This window comes from Myotis yumanensis, unplaced genomic scaffold (genome assembly GCF_028538775.1).
Source record: "Myotis yumanensis isolate MYYU_CA2020_CCGP unplaced genomic scaffold, mMyoYum1.0.hap1 SCAF_19, whole genome shotgun sequence".
In the NCBI taxonomy this organism is placed as follows: Eukaryota; Metazoa; Chordata; class Mammalia; order Chiroptera; family Vespertilionidae; genus Myotis; species Myotis yumanensis.
The window spans coordinates 10,662,735-10,676,821 of record NW_027223770.1 but is presented as its reverse complement, the minus strand read 5'-3'; the positions used below and the strand labels follow the sequence as shown (position 1 = coordinate 10,676,821).

The window sequence follows — 14,087 nt, the reverse complement described above, 5'->3', positions numbered from 1 at the left end:
GGCAGGGCTCCGAGGGAGACGTCAGGGTGCACAGTGCAGCCCTGGAGGTGAAGGGCGAGGGGACGCGCCAAGGACACCAGCCCGAGCGCGCTTCGGCAGCGGACCGCGTTCCCGGGTTCCCCGGCTGCCACCCGGCACGAGGCCGACCCTGAAGGGCAGGCAGCTCCCTCGGGGAGGCGAGTGTAAGGAGCCCACCATGAGCCCCCATCGTCCCGGGTCCTAGCTCTTTGGGTGGATGGAGGTCGAGCGCCAGCCGGAGGAGACCGGAGCCCGGCCGCAGGGCGCACGCTGCGGGCGCGGCGCGCGGCGGCCTGGATCCGGGTTCCGGGGGGCGGGGCGCTGAGGGGGCGGGGCCTGCGTGGCGGCGTGGGCGCGAGTCGCGCAGGAGGGAGGGAGCGGGGGGAGGGGCTGGGCCGTGCCGCCCGCGCCGCGCTGGGCCCTCTCGGCCAATGAGCGGCGTCCACATGCCGCGGCAGCGGCGAGAGGGGAGGCAGCGGCGGATAAATGCTATTAGAGCAGCCGCCGCGGAGCCGTCCCCGACGCCACCTCCTTCTCCTCCGCCGCAGTTTCCTCCGCCGCTGTCGGGGGTGCGGACCTGAGGAGACCGGGCGAGCGCGCTGCGCACCACCCCATCGGCTCGCTGCCCTCAGTCCGTTCCGCTCTCAGGGGTCGGCCAGGCGCCCCCTCCTCCGGTCCGGGCGGGGCCTCGAATCACCTCAGGAGAGAGGGGAGGGGGCTCGGGGGCCGCGGCCTGCGCTCCGGGCGGGCGGTTGAGGGCGAGGGAGGCCCTCTCTTCTGCGGAGAGGGAGGGCCGCGAGGCCCCCGCCGCCCAGCTGAGCCCGACGCGGGCGCCGGCGAGGCCGGGCAGCCGGAGGGGCGGTCGCCTGCGGGAGGGGTGCGGGGTGATTCAGCGCCCCGCGAGGCGGAAGCGGCCGGAGGAGGAGGAGGAGAGCGAGACACCAGTCCGCGCCTGGGCGCCCGGGGTGGCACGAGGCCGCGGTCCGAGTGCGAGGCGGAGGCGAGGAGGCCGCGGGGACGGGAGGCGAGGCCGGCCGGGCCCCCGCAGCAATGGAGAACGCGCACACAAAGACCGTGGAGGAGGTGCTGGCTCACTTCGGCGTCAACGAGAGCACGGGGCTGAGCCTGGAGCAGGTCAAAAAGCTCAAGGAGAGATGGGGCTCCAACGGTAGGTGGCCGGGGCTGCACGGGCCCCGCGCGGCCGGGCGCGGGCCCGAGCGCCAGGGAAAATGGCTGACCGGGCCCCACCTCGTGGGTCTCGGCTCCGCGCCCGCCGAGGGTGCAGGCGGCGGCGGCTCGAGCTCGCGCGCCGGCTCGCGGGAGCAGGGCTGCAGGCGGGGGGCGCGGGGGTCGGGTCTGCGCCTCCTGCGACCTCCTGGCGGCTCGAGCCCTGGCCCTCCCCGCCCGCAGCCCGACGCACAGGCTGTCACCGCAGCCGCCGGCCCCGCGGAGGAAGGACGAGCCTCCTGCCGCCGGGCTGAGCCCTGCGAGACATGTTCTCGCTCCGGCCGCTTTCCGAGGCGTCGCTGTAGTGAGAATGCCCCGGCCGCGCTCGTCCCCCCGGAGTCACACATCTGGCAGGAGCGATGACAGAGCTGAAATGACTCCTGGGTCAGGATTCCTGTTGAGGGGGGATGAGATTTTACGCTTTGGGGTAGACCTAAGGCCATTGGTTACAGCAAGTATTGCCTGTTTTCCCGGGGTACCATTTTACTATGGTTTCCGTTGAAAATGGTTGAATGTACATATATCTAGGTACATCTTTCAAAAAGTGAGCATTTTGAGCAATTTCTTTTAAAAAGACAAGGCTAAAATGTGTTTTTTTTTTTCTGTTGTCCCCCCCCCCCCCCCCCCCTTGAAACGTTGCTTGGCGAATTTCTACATTCTCCAGAGTTACCGGCTGAAGAAGGTAAGTAACCTTAAAATGTTCTCCCCCCCCCCCCCCCTTTGTGTGCTCATGTTAAGATGACATTTACAACAAATGTGATGTTTGTTTCTAACAGGGAAAACCTTGCTGGAACTTGTGATTGAGCAGTTTGAAGACTTACTAGTTAGAATTTTATTGCTGGCAGCATGTATATCTTTTGTAAGTATAAAGCAATTTATTTTCTCTCAAATGTTGAGAATATTCCATAAATGAAAAACCAGGAAGTAAATGATGTCTGTTGGGTGAGAAGATTATATTTGGAGGTTTAAGCAGTATCTTCATGAATTTTTTTTTTAACCCTCGGTATTTTTAAATTACAAGCAAAACATACGAAGCCATTTGTAAACAGAAAATAGATGCCTCCTGACAGTTACAGTGCAGTTAGAAATTATTCTCGAATGTGGCAGGGTCTTTTAAGTTCTTGTGACTTATCAGCTTTTAATATCAGAAAGTTCTTTATTGGAAGGCCTTTTGTGTTTGGGGTTCTTCCATTGTGTAAGGTCATACTGAGATGATGTGGGCTCTTTATAGTCTGTAAATAGAACTTACAAAAGGAATATACCAGTTGCTCTCCCGTCCTGGTAATGGCAAGGTGACAGTTGTTACTGACAGTGACAAGAATGATGACGGCAGTGATGGCACCACTGTTGACCAAATTTGGTCACTGACCTTTCGGGTGGCATATTTATCTAAATTGGACCCTTGTCTTGAGTGACTCCTAGGTTAAGAGAACAATGTTCAGTACAGTTGGTTCTAGATTTTAAAAGAAAAAAAAAACCATAGTGTTTTTTCTTGTTCTGCATGTGCTTGAGTCCTGTATGGTTGCTAAGAAACTGGCGAAATGCAAAGGACTACAGCAGAAGAAAGGTGATGGGGGTTGGTGAGGATATTTCTAGGTTATTAATATTTTTTTCTGTTCAGTAATAATTTTTTATTGCTTTTTTAAAATTGAACAGTGAACTTCTTGTTAGTTTTCCTAAAAATGGTCATGAATAGAACACAGATGTTCCTAATCCTAGCAGCATGAGATGCTTTTTGTCCTTAACTTATAGTATTTTGTTCTTACAAAAACTATGTTGGGAAGTCAAATTCACCCAGTCTTTGAAAAATTTACACGGCTTCAGGATTTCATTTTTGTATGTTTGTATGTATGCAAGCCCCAGAGATCTACCTTATTCTTTATGACAACCATACAATAACGGGCTATTTTGAGAACTAAATAAAGAAAATAGTGGGCATTAATTTAGGTGAAGGGGAAAAATTGGAAAGAAGTGAACTTTTTATATATATATATTGATTGATTTCAGAGAGGAAGGGGGAGAGGAAGGGAGAAACAGAAATATTAATGAGAGAGAATCATCGATTGGCTGCCTTCTGCATGTCCCCCACTGGGGATCAAGCCCACACTGGTGACCTGATTCATAGGTCCACGCTCAACCACTGAGCCATGCCAGCTGGGCTGAACTTTTTTTTGGAGTAATTCTGTGCACAAATTCTGCCATTGAGACTTTAATGATAATATATCATGCCACATTAACCAAGTGATGTGTAGCTATTAATCAGACCTCTTCTCAGTGGTTTTCACTAAATGAAATTAAGAGTGATATATCAAACCATTCAACATCCTGAGTTAATCATCCATATCTATTACATGCCCATTCTTAATTTAACCCTTGAAACTCCCCCTCCCCCAAGTGGTTGCTACTTTAACCAATTAAGATAAAAGAATAGATCTGTTTAACTAGTTTTAATATATTGTCATTGGGCAAAAAAATTATATATTTGGGCTAGTGTAATATTTATATTTAAATTGGCTGGCTACATAATTCTGAGGTCGTCTCAGCTTTGTTAGTGAAAATACTAGGGTTCAATAAGGTCATCAGGCACCTCTTAGAAGTTAACTGGTGTATACAAGCCAGAGATAAAATAAATTTCTAATGAGTTATTCTGTATATATAACTTAAAGCACTGTTGTAACATCAGTGGCATTATTTCCAATAAGCAAGCTATTGACTATTTGGGTTGTATAGGATCTCTTGATTGGCCAATTTGAGTGACTATTAACATTTTTAATTAATGTGTGTGATGTTTGCTTTGAAGTAAGTAGTTTATAGTTTCTAGGCATTTTCAAATGGGTTTTTAAATAAATCCTTTAACTTTGTTGTAATGTAGGATGTTGGGTTTTTGTAGCTTGTAGAGTTGTGTTTTGAAATTGAGATTTGAGTTACTTTTGGGTAACTACTTGGAGTTATTGCTCAGGAAATGGACTATGTTACATTTTTGTTTTGTGGGTTGCTACACAGAAAAGTAATGTGTTTAGAAAGTACTGTTACTTGCTTTGATTTGTTTGATTAAGAAATTGCAGATATAAAACCTGTTTGTTGATTTTCTTCAGGTGCAGTTGGCACTACTGCTACATCGAACTTGACCTTTTCATTCCACATTTCTTTATCACTCAAAAGAGCTTTGTGGTTGTCAGTTTATTTCTATTTAATGGGAAAAACTGGAAGAATATTTGTGTTCTTTTGGAGAAAGGAATAGGTAGTTCTATATATATGATAATCAGGTTCTACCCAAGTTAAGAAATATTAGGCTTTAGTGATTTATTTCAAATATCAAACTAGGTAGTAAACTGTTAACCATAGTTAATATTTTGCTGTGGCAGAAAGTAGGAAACTGTATTAATGTTTTACACTTGTAACCTGAAGAGATAGTTTAATCAGCTTCTAATCCATCAAAATAATTTATTTTAAAGGTCGCTTAGAGTGGAAGAAGTGAGTGATATATCTTCCATTGCATATGAAATAACATCAGAAATTCTGTAATTAAAAATAATTATTATTTTTTGATTGGAGAGAGAGGAACATTGGTTTGCTGTTCCACAGATTTATGTATTCATGAATCTGTTGGACGGTGATAGGGCTATGAAGAAAAATTAAGTGGTGGGGGCAGTAGAATAAGGAAATATGGGGAGGGGTGTACAATTTTCAAATAGGGTGGTCAGGAGAGGTCTCTAAGAAGGTGATGTTTGAGAAATACTTGGAGGTGAGCATGAGGGCCATATATTTCTCATCTGTCTGAATCATAAAATCCTCTATGGTAACACAATTTGCATAAGTTTTACTACCTTCCACCTCCATTTCCCCACCTCAGCTACTTAGATCAACCCCAAAATGCTAATAGAACTTTCTTAGGCCAAGGCACTTCTCAGCTTTTCACTTACATTTCAGTAATTGTCTTTTCTTCCTACTGGACCCTTTAAAGGGATTACCCCCCCCCCCCCCCTCCCCGCCCCAGGGAGAGAGGTAGAAACATCAATGATGAGAGAGATCATTGATTGGCTACCTCCTGCAACACCCCACATTGGGGATCTAGCCTGCAACCTGGGCATGTACCCTAACTGGGAATTGAACTGTAACCTCCTGGTTCATAGGTCAGCACTCAAACACTGTGCCACACCAGCCACGCCAGCTGGGCTAAAGGGATTCTTAATTCCCTTTAGAGCCTAGATTATTGCATTTGCTGTAACTAATATGTATTTGGATGAGTTAGTGTTAGTAGCATTTTCAAAATATGTGAGATCCTTATACTTTGGTTTTCTCCGAACTATATATAAGAAGTGTTTGAGCCCAGCCTGCATGGCTCTGTGGTTGAGCATTGACCTATGAACCTGGAGATGACAGTTTAATTCCCAGTCAAGGCACATGCCTGGGTTGCGGGCTCAATACCCAGTGTGGGGCATTTTCTTTTAATTTCTTATTTTTAAAAAGGTAAAATGAGCAGTTTACTGGTTTAACATATTTAAAACCTTCTTTAAAATATGAAAGGTGAATATGTATGTATTTTTTTGCTGTTCTGAAGAAGATTATAGTCTCAAATCTGAAAACATTGAGTGTTTTCAGAAGGTTTGTGTTGGCATTGAAAGAGAATGTAATCTAATTTATACGTTTTTTTAATCTTAAAATTCATTTTTAATTTTTTTAAATTTAGGACTTTATGTAATTTAGGTAGATTTGGTAACTATTCACACAGCAAATTTGTTCTGAAGTACATTAAAGGGATTTTCCTTAGGAATTAAAAAAAAATCTCTAGCTTTTAAGTCTTCAAGAAGACTTGAACAGTGTTGTTTTATTTTTATTGATTTCAGAGAGGAAGGGAGAGGGAGAGAAACATCAATGATGAGAGAATCATTTGGCTTTTCTCTTGAGCAGCTATTCTCAACCTGTGGGTTGCGACCCCTTTGGGGGTCGAACGACCCTTTCACAGGAGTCTAATTACATATTGTTTTTGTGATTAATCACTATGCTTTAATTATGTTCAATTTGTAACAATGAAAATACACCCTGCATATCAGATATTTACATTACGATTCATAACAATAGCAAAATTGCAGTTATGAAGTAGCAACGAAAATAATTTTATGGTTGGGGGTCACCACAACATGAGGAACTGTATTAAAGGGTCGTGGCATTAGGAAGGTTGAGAACCCCTGTCTTAGAGGTTATTGTGCTATACAAACATCAGTCTTACAGATAACAAAAGATAACCATCTTACCCTATTGAAGCAGTTTACATTGTAGATGAATGTTCATTAGCAAGTGGTTACTTTGAATAGGATTAACAAGTTTGAAATTGAACTTGCTGGATAATGTAAGACCCAGAAGATGGGTAATGTTTCTGTATTTAAACAGTGCAAAGCAGGGGTCCTCAAACTACGGCCCGCGGGCCACATGCAAATACACATATTATATTTGTTCCCGTTTTGTTTTGTACTTCAAAATAAGGTATGTGCAGTGGGCATAGGAATTTGTTCATAGTTTTTTTTTTTTAAACTATAGTCCGGCCCTCCAACAGTCTGAGGGACAGTGAACTGGCCCCCTGTTTAAAAAGTTTGAGGACCCCTGGTGCAAAGCAAAGGGAACAAGAAACTCTTTATGCCTAAAATTATACTGCAGTAGCCTTTTCTTCCACTTTTCTTTGATGCTGTTGAAGTTGGTTATCTTTTTGCTCTTAATGTTTAAGTTCATACACTGCCACTTAAGAGTCTTACTAGTATACCTTAGAGATTGTATGAAGTTTTGTTAAATTCGTTTGTGCATTTATTTAATAAATACATAGCGAGCATCAACTGTGTATAAGAGATCTTTTAGGCCCCTCGGGATACAACAGTGAACAAAAGGCAATATAAACAGATAATTTTTTATGTTCAACCTATTTCTCTTTTTAAAATATATTTTTTATTGATTTCAGAGAGAAAGGGAGAGGTGAGAGATAGAAACATCAATGTTGAGAATCATTGATCTGCTGCCTCCTGCACGCCCCCTACTGGGGTTCAAGCCTGCAACCCTGGCATGTGCCCATGACCAGAATCAAACCTGGGACCCTTCAGTCCACAGGCCGACTCTCTTTCCACTGAGCCAAGCCAGATAGGGCTCTTTTTTAAAAAAATTTTTTATTGATTTCAGAGAGGAAGGGAGAAGGAGAGAGAGACATCAATGAGAGAGAATCATTGATCGACTGCCTCCTGCATGCCCCCTACTGAGGATTGAGTCTGCAACCCAGGCATGTGCCCTTACCTGGAGTAGAACTGTGACCTCCTGGTTCTTAGGTCAAGGCTCAACCACTGAGCCACACCAGCCGGGCCAATCTATTCTCAATAATTTCTGTAAACATTTCCCCCCCCCCGTATAAATAAATAAATAAATGTGTGTGTGTGTATATATTTTTTATATATATATATATTTATGAAATAACACTTTTTTCAATATATTTTTATTGATTTTTTTGTAGAGAGGAAGGGAGAGGGATAGAGAGTTAGAAACATCGATGAGAGAGAAACATCGATCAGCTGCCTCCTGCACACCCCCTACTGGGGATGTGCCCACAACCAAGGTACATGCCCTTGACCAGAATCGATCCCAGGACCTTTCAGTCCACAGGCCGACGCTCTATCCACTGAGCCAAACCGGTTAGGGCATAAATACATTTTTTATAACTTCTAGAAAATCATAATGAACTGGCTGTACTATTATGCTAATGAGGCATCTTGCATTTCAGTAACGTGTCACTCATCCAGTTTCTCCTTTTCTCTACCTTCTTCCTCATCTTATGGAGTCTTTTATTTGTCAACACCACTTACACAAGAGAGGTTTTCTTTTCAATAGAACAAAACCATGAAGGATTGTACAATGTGATTTGAACATGATAGACTGGATTGACTCTTACCAGTTAATGAAATACAGTTTATTTTCATTTTGGACTGTAGTATTTAATTCTTTGGGTTATTTGTGGTTTTAAAATAGGCATTTTTTAAAGTACTCAGGAAATTGTTGGTTGTCAATTTTTAATATCAGCACCATCCTTCTGCCCTAAGAGATTTATTTGCCCACTAGTTTCTTATGAAGCAGTAATTAGTATATCTGCAGAACTTTTAAAGAACTATAAATGCCTGTGTTTCTTACACGTAAACATTTAAATTGATGTTGTGGAAGGAAAGACGACTACACTGTACAGGTTAGGATTATTATATTATTGATGAATATCACTTGTGCAAAGAGACTACATTTCTTGAAAAGTGGAGGTTTGCTCTGATCTGTCACTGCTTGCCTTAGTCTTTTCCTTTCTCCAGCTGTTATGGGATATTGCTCTAAGTTTGTTCCTCTAGGCCTAGCTGCCAAGAGGGAAATTCATATCCGCTTTAACAAGGTGTGAAGCTTATCTTACAGTTGCTAATGCTTCACTGACCTTTTGGAAAGGTCCTAGTTACTCTTCAAGTTGAGCAGTTTTTCTCTCCCAAGAGCTAATTAAGTTTCTTATTTCTCATATACTATCCTTGGCAAATGTTTGGAAGGCTAGTATTAAAGCAGCTGTGATCTTGCATCTATCAAAATTTACAACTTCCTAGAGAAGATTTCACTTTGGCATTAGGCCTGGCTTTAACACCAGGAATGTCCTGTTGAAAGCTTACAGCAACATTTATAATTATTTTGGTTTTCTTCCTGCCCTGGTTCACTAGCTGTCAATTGTGATTGACATCTACCTGGTCCTGGTGTCTACTGGGGTTTTTTTCCTGCCCTAATTGGTATTTCTTGTCAATTCGTCATTACCCTCTTTTACTTGGCAAAATTCATGTTGGCTCTTGCCTTTAGTCATCTTTCTGATAGCTGTTTGTATAAAAGCTCACTTTATAGTATTCCACTAAGTACATAGTCCAGTGGCTTTATTATTGCCCTAAATGATATCTGACAATATTACAAGTATCAAAAATGGTGCTTTTATTGCTTACTAAATCTTTTAAAGAAAAGATTTTATTGTGAAATATGGGAACATTTTAAGCACTTTTAAAAAACAAAGGTAATCCTTAGCTACCAGATTGAATCATTAGATATGTTTAACATCTTTCCTGGATTGGCAGTTTTTCACAGAAATGTCTTGTTAAAATTTTAATATTATTTTTATTTTTTAAAATACATTTTTATTAATTTCAGAGAGGAAGGGAGAGGGAAAGAGAGAAAAATATCAATGATGAAAGAGAATCACTGATCAGCTGCCTCCTGCATGCTCCCTACTAGGGATCGAGCCCACTTGTACCCTGATTGGGTATCGAACTGTGACCACCTGGTTCACAGGTTGATGATCAACACTGAGCCACACCACTGGCCAAAAATTTTAATAGTATTCATTGTGTTGGATTCTCTCTTAATCACCCTCGTGTTTCTCAACTATGAAGTATACCATGGCTCTCTTGTAGCTTTTGGACCTTAATAAAGTTATGGATGTGTTAGCAAGAAATTAATTCTCTTCTCATTTTTCTTGGCGCAGTGTTCTGTGTCCAGTTGTAATATTTTTAGACTTATGTCATTCCTGAAATGCTGTGCTGCTATACTAGATGTCATATGGAGGATAACCTTCAAAATATATTCCTGATTATGGGACAGCCTTGCAATAATTCTGAGACAACCTTCAGTAATACCAATGGGAAAAAAATTTGAGTCAGTGATCAAGTTATTTTTATTATGGATTTATGCCAAGGATATTATTTGATACTAGTGGCCTGGTGCATGGATTCGTGCACATTGAAAGGAAATTAATTAGAAGAAATATTTGTGCAGTAATAATGTTTCTACAAAAAATTACATGTCAAAACTAGTATATATAATATAGTATAAAATTAAAATATAAAATATTTTAATATTGCTATTGGCCCTTTATAATAGTAGTGCGCGATTCAATGTTTATTTTATTTTTTAATATATTTTATTGATTTTTTTTACAGTCATTTGCCTTTACTTTAACAAAATTAAGAGTGTAAGTTTCCCTTCTGAATATCCTATATAATAAAAGTCTAGTATGCAATTTGTCCCCTTGACCGGGAGTTCCGTCTGGGAGTTTGACCAGGCGCAGGGCTGACCAGGGGAAGGGAGGGAGGCCCTGGCCAGCAGCCACTAGGGACCCTACCAGTGCACTAATATCATGCACTTGGCCTCTAATAAAAGCATAATATGCTAATTAGACCGGATGTCCTTCTGGATGTCCTTCCGGACAAAGCAGGGGCTGTAAGGGAAGCCCGGGTCCCAGGTGCCAGAGGGAAGCCAGTGCTGGCAGCCGGGGAAAGGAAGGCCTACTCTTGCACGAATTTTATGCATCGGGCCTCTGGTATATAATAAAAGCCTAAGCCCTAACTGGTCTGGCTCAGTGGATAGTGCGTTGGTCTGCGGACTGAAGGGTCCCAGGTTCGATTCCGGTTAAGGGCATGTACCTTGGTTGCAGGCACATCCCCAGTGGGAGGTGTGCAGGAGGCAGCTATCGATGTTTCTTTCTCATCGATGTTTCTAACTCTATCCCTCTCCCTTACTCTTTGTAAAAAATCAAAATATATGCCGAAACCGGTTTAGCTCAGTGGCTAGAGCGTCGGCCTGCGGACTGAAGGGTTCCGGGTTCGATTCCGGTCAAGGGCATGTGCTTGGGTTTCGGGCACATCCCCAGTGGGAGATGTGCAGGGGGCAGCTGATTGATGTTTCTCTCTCGTCGATGTTTCAGACTCTTTATCTCTCTCTCTTCCTCTCTGTAAGAAATCGATAAAATATATTTTAAAAAATCAAAATATATTAAAAAATAAAAGCCTAAGCGTCCATTATGGCGGAATGACCAGAACGACTGCTTGCTATGATGCGCACTGACCATCGGGGCAGACATTCAATGCAGGAGCTATCCCCTGGTGGTCAGTCCGAGCGCCGCTCAGCCAGAGCCGGGCTCATGGCTGGCGAGTGCAACGGCAGTGGTGGGAGCCTCTCCTGCCTCCGCAGCAGCGCTAAGGAGCAGCACACAGGCAGGTGGTAAGGAGCAAGGGGTCCCGGAAGAGGACGCAGGCCGGGCTGAGGGGATCTTCCCTCCGCCCCCTTCTCCAGTTCACGAATTTCATGCACCGGGCCTCTAGTATACATATAAAATGAATGGGTTTACTTTCCTAAGTGTTTTATTTGGGTTTTAAAACAATTATTACCTGAAAAAATAAATTAGCTCTTAAGGGTATTGTTAAGAAGTTGTATGCTTTCGATTCTCAATAATTATTTTGAATAAGACATAAGCCATCTTTTATGTCATTACATTTCGCCACTATTGGTTTCTAGGGATGAAAAGAGATTTTGTGTGTTGTAATTCCATTAGTGCCAGCCACTTTTGTTATAAAGTGGCAATAAGCCTAAAAATACATTACAATTCTAACACATCACATATGATTTCTCTTTTAGGTTTTGGCTTGGTTTGAAGAAGGTGAAGAAACAATTACAGCCTTTGTAGAACCCTTTGTAATTTTACTTATATTAGTAGCCAATGCCATTGTGGGTGTCTGGCAGGTAAGCACAAAATCCTCCACTACTAAGTTTTAGTAATTTCTGTGACGTAAACTCCGTTAATCTTTCTGTTATCCGTTTTTTCCTGATGTGTTGACTAAAAATACTTCCGAAATGTCTACATGTGTTTTCATTTGTTCATTAGTTTATTTAATGGCAAAATTTTAGATCTCTCACGCATATATACTTTGCTCATGCTTATATGAATTGTTCATCCTTCATGATAGCATAGAGATAAGAACAATGGATGAGAGAAGCTACTTACAGAGAGGAAGGGAGAGGGAAAGAGAGTTAGAAACATCGATCGGCTGCCTCCTGCACACCCCCTTCTGGGGATGTGCCCACAACCAAGGTACATGTCCTTGACCGGAATTGAACCTGGGACCCTTCAGTGCACAGGCCGACGCTCTATCCACTGAGCCAAACCGGTTAGGGCAAAAACCAGAAAATTTAAGAACCAGTATCTGTCTTTGTATTTCCTAGCTGCTTTCTGTGAAAAACTTGGGATCGAGCTTGCAACTGAGGTACATGCCCTTGTCTGGAATCGAACCTGGGACCCTTCAGTCCGCAAGCTGACACTCTATCCACTGAGCTAGACTGGCTAGGGCAAATTGTTTAAATCTTAAATTGTTTTTCTTTCAGAGCATATTCCTGGCTGTTTTCAGCCAGTCACCCGAGCCTTTCTTAGTCACAGAATGGAAGCTAATTTTATTTCAGAAACAGAATGGGATTTCTTTCCCCCATCCCTCAACCCTCCCAATTCACATAAGTGTTCTTCTGCACATGTCTAGTTTGAGGACTTTAACTTTTCTAGGACTGTTTGCTGATCTGTTTGATAGTTAATATATATATATATTTTTTAAGACTTTGAAACTAATACTTCAAATTTATTTTAAATATTGCTCTTTTAGGTTTTTGATGGATATAGTCATCCCTTTGAGGACTAAATAAAGTAGTGCATCTGTTATTAAAGTGTGTAAACTTCTGCCCTAGCTGGTTTGGCTCAGTGGATAGAGCATAGGCTTGCAGACTGAAGAGTACCAGGTTTGATTCTGGCCAAGGGCATGTACCTCGGTTGCAGGCTCAATCCCCAGTCCTGGATGCATACAGGAGGCAACCAAATTGATGTGTCTCTCTCACCGATGTTTCAGTTTGTCTGCCTCTCTCCCCTCCACTCTGTCTAAAAATCAACAACAAAAAAGGGTAAACTTCTGATTTGTGTTAATAAACACAATGATCTTTATGTGTTGGGCTCATATAGAAAGATGGCCTACTTAGAAAATTTTAATTGTACTATATTCCTTACTTTGATCCCCCACCCAAAAAAACATTGTTTATATTTAAGTACAAATGAGCCTCTTGTGAATAATTTAGGCAAAAGAAACAATACACAGCATTAGATTGTCTTTCTCAAGCTAGTAGTATGTATTTTTAGTTAATTTATTCCAGTTATGTGGTAGATACTTTATGTACATTCCCATTTCATCCTTACAGTGATCCTGTAAGGCAGATGATACTCCCATTTGACAGATGTACCATTGAAGCTCATAGTGATTAAGTGACTTATCAAAGGCCATATAGGTAGCACAGTAGGTCCTTGGGTTACGTCGGAGATCCATTCCTACAGTGCGATGTAACTCGATTTTTGCAGTAAGTCGGAACCCACCTACATAAGCACCTACGTCACTCACATGGAGCACACACACAGCAGTAATGAAGCGAAACAGTAACAAAAAATTAAAAGAAAGATAACAATTCCTGACCTTTACTTGTGGTAAATAAATAAACATAAAGCACATATGTACATACATTGAAATGATGGAACTTATTTTTTTATAAATAAGTGAGAGATGGCAACGTAACCATGAAACGACATACGTTGAGTCCGACGTAACCCAAGGTACGTAGAGTATCTGAAATTTGAATCTGAGCTGATACGAATTCCAAAGTAAAATTTTATAGCAGTTTAAAAAAAGACTAACATTCTTATATCTTAATCCCATTTGCATAGTATACAGAATGGTATAGGCAATACTTGAGGGCTCTTACCTTCTGGAAGTAAGGAAAGTTATAATTACAGATATAATCCTATATAATAAAGAGCTAATATGTTAATTAGACCAGAAGGCAGAATGACCTTACGCATTGACCAGTGGGCGGGAGGCGGGGCCAAAGGGCCCCGAGGCAGCTGGGGCTGTGAGGGCTGAGCCCCTTGCACGCATTTCATGCATCAGGCCTCTAGTTATATATAGTTCTGTACTTTATCAGAGATGCATACATCAAAAAGTAAG

The 14,087-nt window shown here is 42.4% G+C and overlaps 1 protein-coding gene across 2 annotated transcripts in view; it reads left to right on the top strand.

Annotated features, from left to right (window-relative positions):
* The first annotated feature begins 533 nt into the window (after window positions 1-533).
* ATP2A2 (ATPase sarcoplasmic/endoplasmic reticulum Ca2+ transporting 2) overlaps window positions 534-14,087 on the top strand; it is a 60,629-nt gene continuing 47,075 nt past the window's right edge. The window contains exons 1-4 of one of the 2 annotated variants that reach the window (XR_011469060.1): window positions 534-1,186; window positions 1,910-1,927; window positions 2,022-2,104; window positions 11,695-11,799. Coding sequence is in view for 1 of the 2 variants with exons in the window: in XM_070400015.1 (XP_070256116.1) it covers window positions 1,069-1,186; window positions 1,910-1,927; window positions 2,022-2,104; window positions 11,695-11,799 (324 nt within the window). In the remaining variant the exon portion in view is untranslated. The remainder of the gene's footprint in view (window positions 1,187-1,909; window positions 1,928-2,021; window positions 2,105-11,694; window positions 11,800-14,087) is intronic. The other variant, XM_070400015.1, reaches the window with a different exon arrangement.